The 7,945-nt window shown below is 48.7% G+C and overlaps 1 protein-coding gene across 1 annotated transcript; it reads right to left on the reverse strand.

Annotated features, from left to right (window-relative positions):
- Nucleotides 1–2,257: 2,257 nt before the first annotated feature.
- Nucleotides 2,258–3,914, reverse strand: LOC123121048 (formin-like protein 7). Its single transcript, XM_044540987.1, has 5 exons — nucleotides 3,439–3,914; nucleotides 3,215–3,346; nucleotides 3,007–3,084; nucleotides 2,762–2,907; nucleotides 2,258–2,677 (listed from the first exon to the last, which is right to left on the reverse strand). Exons 1-5 carry the CDS (start codon nucleotides 3,674–3,676, stop codon nucleotides 2,258–2,260), a joined length of 1,014 nt encoding a protein of 337 aa, XP_044396922.1. The 5' UTR covers nucleotides 3,677–3,914.
- Between the last annotated feature and the right edge of the window lie 4,031 nt (nucleotides 3,915–7,945).

Genomic DNA, 7,945 nt, shown 5'->3' on the forward strand with positions numbered 1-7,945 from the left:
AATTAAAACCATTAATCTGAAAAATGTTATCATACTATAAGAAATTTCTTAGCGCAGTTTTAGAAAGATGTCAATAAATTTCAGAAAATTGTTCGTCCCAATGAAAAATGTTCCCTTGCTTCAGATAAGTGAATGAGAAAATTTTAAAATATCTTATAATTTGTAAACAAATAAAATTATTAATGTCAAAAAATGTTTTGTACCATTAAAAAATGGACGTGGAACATAATCAAATTATTCCTGCATTTCAAAAAAAGAGATAGTGACATTTTTGAAAAAAATTATATACAATGTAAAAAATGTTCTCGTAGGTTAAAAAAAGTTTATTTCCATTAAAATATGATATTTTAAATAAAACAAATTTTGTAGGTTGAAAAAATGTTTATTTCCATTTTTAAAATGTTATACAATGCAAAAAAAAATTGTGTTGTTTGTAAAAAAATATTTCCATTAAATATTTATAAGAAGTGTTCAAAACATGCGTTAGAAAATGTACATTATGTATATGTAAAATATCCATTTTATATTGGAAAAATGTTTCATGTGTTCCCTAAAAATATACATTTTGTACTGAGATAAAGTATACATGTGTTGGGAAAAGCAAAATCGATAAATCCCAAGAAAAAACAAAAAAGCGAGGAAAATGAAGGAAACTAAAAATATGAAGAAAGAAAACTAAAGTATAGCGAAGAAAGAAATGAAACGACCCAATGAGAAAAACTAAGAAAACCAAAGAAAAATTTGAAGAAAAATAAAAAGCGAAGAAACCAAGCGAAAAACCAAACACAAAATAAAAGAAAACAAAAAAAAGAGAAAGACAAGGAAATTGGTCAAGCAAACCTACAACGAGCGCTACGAGCGGCAGCGACCAACCGCACTAAATGGGCCAACCCGCTAGTGGTCGCAAGTAGGTGATTCCTATTAGGTATGGCCTAACGTATGCTCGTGGGCGCCGCTCTCTCGAAGACGTTGTTGTGGCTCTCCTCTCTGCGTCATGTTTCCGGGTGAAAACCCATGTCCACTTTGGACTCGGCAATGGTGACGCTTCGCGCCGTCTTCCCTCCTGAGGGCGTTGTTGTGGAGTTTAGGTGTGCTAGGGCGTAGCGTGGTGTCTTACTTCGTCCTCCCTGTGTTCTTCTTTGGTAGCGTAGGCATGTCCGTTCTGCGTGATCCAGTCATCCCGGGATCTACGTTGCTTTGTAAGAGGACTACATCTCCATCTTGTATCGTTCGGTCATGTACTTTGATCGTTGTTGTTGCTTTATATAAAGCGAGGCGAAAGCCCGAGCTTTAGGTATTTTTAAAAGCATAGGTATCAAGTGATGTTGTATGGCCAAACTCAGGGTTTAGACCTCAAGATACATAGTCCAAAAAATAATAATGTGAGTACTCATTAGGTTAAAAACTGAACCAATCAAACCAATGAGAAAACATTAAAGCGCCAGGAAACAACAAGAAATTACTAAAGAGTCAGTAAACAAAATTGGCAATATAAAACTTTTTTCAAACTTCAAAGACAGGTCACTAACATCAATGTGCAAGATTGCACATTAAGAGAGCTGATAGCAGCTTTTATAGGGCAATTAGCAGCATCATGATGCACACCTAAGCAGGTTCCAACATCAAAAAGATTGTAAGCACCCTGAGCCTGCTTGTGAGCAATCCTATTGTTCTCCCTTTTTAACTTAAAGATTCTAGCATCACTAGCATGAGTAATTTTTCGGCACCAGCAAACAAACACAAGCGTATATGCTCTACTGATCTGTTATATGTACTGACCATAGCATATTATTATAGTTGGAGCTGATCATCACTTGTATAACAGAATGTGATCTTAAAAATTCGCAGAAATAAATAAAAAATGTGATCTTAAAAATGAATCGGTAGGAAAGAAGCCCCGAGTACTCATCTGATTAAACTGAAAGTGAAACAGCCAAACACTTGAGGCAAAACCAAAGCGTCAGAAAAGAACCATAGATTTACAATGTCAGAGCAATGATAAAGGAAACAAGCACAAGTATTATCACAAGAATAGGCGTATTATCACAAGAATCATGACTACTCAGAGTGAGAGGATCATCTCTGTCAAAACAGAGCAAGCATCTTTGTCAAAACAGAGCAAGCAGAAAACTTTCAGAGTTCAGAAGACTTTCTCACTGACAGACTCACAGACACAGTAATGCCGTAAACTGATTGGAGCGACGAGATATGCCCTACATTCTACTCCCGTGGAGGTGCCTGCTGCTCCGGCGCCGCGCTAGAAGAAGAACTGGCATAGCCGTGGACTGGAGTCGGGATCACGTAGCCCATCCGCCGGTGCTGCCGAAGCACGCTGGGCGAGGAGATAGTCGTGGCAAACCTCGTCCTCGCGCGGGGGCTCCAGGCCCAAAACCCGCGTGGTGGGCGCATGGCAAACAGGGCACCGTTGAGCACCTGGCGCCCTCGGTCGTGGGCCGACGGCAACCGGTGCCGGTGGAGAAGGCTGCTGCCCCGGCGCCGCGGAAGAAGGCCGAGGAAGGCGGAGGTCGAGCTGGCGCTGCTGACCGGCGTAGCCCATCTGCGGGTGCTGCTGAAGCACGCTGTTGGCGAGGAGATAGTCGTTGTAGCAATCCTTGCACAATGGCGCCGAGCCCAAAACCCAGGTGGTCCGCGCTCCGCAAAGAATGCACAGTGGAAGCTGCTGACCAATGCGTCGAGCCAAGAAGAAACCAATGAGTTAGTTCATGGCAGGACAAGCCCAAATAAAATGATGAATCGTGACTGGTGCGTGGCAAATTATCCTGCCGGAGTCGCCGCGCGGCTGCCCTGTTCCTGTCTGCCAGGGGCCGGCGATCTGGTTCTGGCCGGGGAAGAAATCATAGCCGGTCGGCGCGTGGTACTGATACGGGAAGGGCGCACTCCCAACGGCTGCAACAGAAACCAAGAAATCCAACTCCGACGTCAATGAAGAACCAAGAACCGCATGGATCAGAAAGAATTTGGCGCTTTTCTTCGGAGGGAACGCACCTGGATTGCCCAGCGGCGGCCGGAGCATCGGCGTCGTCGGCGCCCTCGAATGCGACAGAGAGAATCCCCCGCCAGCAGCTGCAAGAAACAAGCTATCAGATTCAGACGTTAGAATCCAAGAAGCGACATCAACCCAAGAATGGAAGACGCGCTCTGTCCTGTTCTTCCGGTGCGGCGGAGCGTTAGATTCAGACGTAAGGGCACCGACCTCCGCCGAACTGGGACGAGCCGCCGGGATAGCCTACAGCGAAGGCTGGTGTACTCGCCGTGTGCCCTGCAAGCGCCTTCCGGTGCGGCGGAGCGGATCCACTCTGCCCCGACCAGGCCCCGCCCCCGCGAGCTGCAAGAAACGAAGCTACCGGATGTTACAATCCAAGAAACGCAAGAACGAACCCCTCGCTCGCCGGATGCTTTGATTTCTTGGGCACCCACCTCCACCGGACTGGGAAGAGGCGCCGCCGGGGTAGCCTACAGCGCAGCGTGTAGTCGCCGCCGTCGGCCCTGCGAGCGCCTGCGAAGTCCCGGCAGTGCCGTCGCCGGCTGCAGTCGCCGTCGGCCCTGCAGTCTGCGCCGAAGTACCGGCAATGTCGTCGCCGGCTGTAGTTTCCGTCCGCGCAGCCCGATGCCTTGCCCCGGGAATGTCGTCGCCGGCCTTCCGCTTGCCCGCCATCTCTCCTCGGGTCGAATAGCTTCGCAAGAAACAATGGGAGGGGAGGACGGCGATCGAGGGAGGCTATATAGACGACGAACAGAGCCTCCCGTCCCGCTCCAACCGATTTCAACAGGCAGAGAGATTGAGGTCGGTTGATTTGGGGGACCAAATGGAAGACAGCAAGAGCCTCGGAAATGTGCCCGCTGCCAATAGCCCAAGTCATTTGCCGGGCCAGGCCGATGCTATCTTCTGTGGATGTTTGACAAAATAACAAAAGGGAAACCTTTGGTGCCGGCGGACCGTAGGAGGGGAGCAACTAGTTAACGAGCGCTCCTTTGGAAGCCTCGCAACGATCAGCGCCACTTGGCGCGCTTTCCGCCATTCGCCACGTGTCGCGCTCTGGACGCTCCCTTCAGATTTTTTATTTTTTATTTTTCCGCACGCGCTTTCGGCTTTTTAAACGGTTTTTTTTTGATGTTTTGGTTTTTCCCCGGTCTTCCTTAGCGTTTCGACCAAAAAGAATTTTTTGCGCGAAAAAACGCGTTTACTTTTTTTTTTCTTTCGTGAAAAGGCACGTATTTTTTTCGCGAGAGGCACGGTTGTGCTTTAGCGAGAGTCACGGCCGTGCCTTTCGAAAACGAAAAAAACACGTTTTTTGTTTTTCCTTTCTTTCGCGAGAGTCACGGTTTTACTTCCGCGAGAGGCACGGTTGTGCTTTCGTGAGAGTCACGGCCGTACCTCTCGGAAAGGAAAAAACAAAACGCGTTTTCTGTTTTTTTTTCTTTCGCGAGAGTCACGGTTTTGCTTCCGCGAGAGGCACGGTTGTGCTTTTGCGAGAGTCACGGCCGTGCCTCTCGGAAAGGGAAAAAATACGCGTTTTCTGTTTTTTTTTTCTTTCTCGAGAGTCACGGCTTTGCTTTTGCCAGAGGCACGGTTGTGCTTTCGCGAGAGTCACGGGCGTGCCTCTTTCGGAAAGGGAAAAAACGCGTTTTCTGTCTTTTTTCTTTCCACGAGAGTCACGGTTTTGCTTCCACGAGAGGCATGGTTGTGATTTCGCGAGAGGCACGGGCGTGCCTCTTTCGGAAAGAAAAAAACCGTGCTCCCAGTTTGGTTTTTTCGTCCGGTTTTTTTCGTGAAAAAAAAGTTCGTCAAAACCTATCAACATCGGATCTAGTTTTGAAGATCTCGACGCGAGGAATCCAATGGTGAAAACGGTTTGAGATTTGGACGCACGGTTTAAGAGATAAAACGTTTTGAATAAACGAATCTACTGAAAAAGGAAAAACTTCCAGGTTGCGACAAGTGGCACGCTGCATGTGCGCTACTTGTCGTGACCTGGGAAGATGGAGTGTTCTTTGCAACGAGTACTTAATTAGTGATTTCGCCGTACGAGTTTTCCGCCGGTCGAGCGTGCGACGTTGGATCAGGCCGCGATCCGTCGCCTCCTATTGCATCACGCGCCACCAGGCCACGTCCTCTGTATATAGGCCCACGGGCTTTTATCTCTCTTAACAACAGCCACTCATTCCATCTTATCCAGTCTCCCCCATCGTCACCTACCTCTGCTGCCATCCCCTCCCGCCATTGATTAGCTTAGCCTTCCACATCTCTAATCAAGTGCGAGCCAGTCGTCCCCATGTTTTTGCTGGAACCGGCCCTGCACGCAGCTGCGACGACGACGCCGGAAGCTGCAACCCTTTCCGGGAGATTCTGGAACTAGTGAATAAAGCTACAACCGTTGCTGGAGATTGCTGGAACCGGCCATGCACACAGCTACGACGCCGACACCAAAAGCTGCAACCATCGTCGGAGATGTTGGAACCAACACACCTGGCGACGGTGGAGCTGCAGCCGGCGATCGAAGGAGATGCAACCAGCGGTTAAAAATGTTGTGACTGGCTTATCGTTTTGCTGGAACCAGAGAGAAAGGAGGTTGTGTATGGCGCGGAGGGCAGCTGCAAACAGTATCAAAAAATGCTACAACCGGCGTCATAGAATTCAATCGATGGCGACGGAAGTTGGGGATCGGCCACTATGCAACCACAAAAGCTGGAACCGTCCACGAAAAAAGCTTCAAACAGTGACGAAAAAAGCTTCAACTGTAGATGACGGGAGCTATGGACGACGACGGATAAAGCTTCAACAATTCATGGCTTAGCTGTGACGGCGACGACATTTTTGTTGCAACCATCATCGGAATTTGCTACGACCGACGAAGAAATCTGTTACAACCATACATGGGATGATGGGATGCCACGGTGCTACAATGGCGGCGACAAGCACAACGAGATGTTTGGGGTGGGATGTTGACGAGGACTGCGGCATAGCAGTCGGCATGGTGGAGAGTTGCGGCCAACAGGTCGAGGAGGAGCTACAATGGCGGCCACGACGAGCTGGTTTGAGGGCCGATGTGGGTGCTGCTATGCGAGGCCACCACCGTGTTGGTCAGGGTACTGCAGCCGCGGCGATGCGGCGCGGCGCCGTGAGTCGCCGGACACGTGTGGCGAGGCACCAACAGCACAGACGAACGCGGAAGCAGCCGGCGGCTCGAAGTCAATGCGCGCCCCGTCTATTTTGGACGAATCGGTGGGGGAAAAGATAGAGATCAGACGGCTATAGTGGAGCGCATCTGACGGCTTAGAGCCGACCGGCCGAATCGTTCCCCATAACAAAAAGGATATACAAGTAGAGTTTGTAGTAGTATTCTTAGAGTTTCTCGTGCCGCCGCCGTCGTCATTTGAGAAATTTAGGTCTCCTCGCCTCCGGCTGCCATCTTGGCGCTGAGAGGTGGGGGGACCTCTAATCTTCAAGACCTCTATGTCCTTCGTTATTATCTAGTGATCATTAAAGTTTTGTGAGAATAAATTTTCTCTCGTTTTTTTGGCGGTGCCATGAGATTAGAGAGTTTTATGTCCTCACAGATCCGATTATTTAGATCTGATGAGTTTATGTTGCCGTGTCAAGCCTTTTTTGTTGGTCTGATTCTTTGTGGAGGCGAAATCTTTCATTGGCACCATGGTGAAGATATAGTGAATTACCTGCATTTCTAAGGGATCATCCCTGGCCAAGTATGTTCGTCGATCAAGGCTTCTCATCATTTTGGATGGACGACTCAAGGCGTTTTTCAAAAACCATTACTGGTAATGTTTGTGTGGTCCAATTGCAGCCCCTCTACCAAAGTTTTTGAAGTATTTCTTTGAGCAAAGATTGACGCCATGAAGAAGATGTTTTCAACATATTTTAATTCTTACTCATAGGAGTTATTTTGTATTTTCTTGGATGTTAGGTCCAAATCAGTGTACCATTGTTATAAGTAAAAATAAAATTATAGGTGTTTCTAAAAAATCACCTAAAAAAACGAAATCACCTGCTTCAAATGAGTAGGAGCGCCCTGTTTTTTTTATTTTATTTTTACCTTTTATCGTTGTATGTATAGGTATTTTGTGTGTCCCCATACAGGACTTATGATTTTTGCAAAACTGCCACGTTACACTTATTTTTTGAATCCATATCAGAAGAAATTAGAGGAACTCCATCCTCCACGCGCGTCCGTTTCGATCGCCTCAGACAGAAAAGTCGGCTCAACGCGCCAACCCAAACGTACGCGCGTCCGCTTTTCGTCCAATCGCCAACCCATTCCTGGCCCAAATCTGAGCCTCATTTGCGTCGGCATGGACACGAAACGGACGCGCGCCTACTCCCCCCACCCCTGGCCCACAAGTCGGTGGCACATTGGCCACTGTTTTCCACCCTCATCGACAACAAGCCTTCCGCCCGCCCCACCCCGTCGTCGCCGCAGCCCAGTTACGGTGTCCCTGCCAGTAGTCCGCACCCACTCACCTCCCCCTCACACCGCCACCTCCCACGTCGCTGCCGCCACCGCCTCGCCGCCGAGGCACCATTGCTTCCCACCACCCCACCTGACGTCGTTGCCGCCACCGCCGAGGACCTGGCCAGCTGGTTCGTCTGACGCCACCAGTCTAGCTACCTGGTCCAGGGGAGGCACGCGTCTCTTCGCCGGCCAGCTTCATCGACGACGCCCGCAAGCTGTTCGACAATTTGCCCCCAAGGGGACTCCGCCGACGAGGTCTTTTTCCATAATTTTCTCTACGACTTCGACGATTCTTGATCTGATGACGAGGAGATGGTGGCTGCTGTGTTGTTCCATGACCACCTTAATAGGCAGCAGCCGTTGTTCCGGGGCTCGATCCCGAGGCACACTCCGGCGTTGAATCGCAACCGAGAGAGTGGCCATTTTCTTCTTTGGAATGACTACTTTGAGACAAC

This window comes from Triticum aestivum, chromosome 5D (assembly GCF_018294505.1).
Source record: "Triticum aestivum cultivar Chinese Spring chromosome 5D, IWGSC CS RefSeq v2.1, whole genome shotgun sequence".
Taxonomy (NCBI): Eukaryota; Viridiplantae; Streptophyta; class Magnoliopsida; order Poales; family Poaceae; genus Triticum; species Triticum aestivum.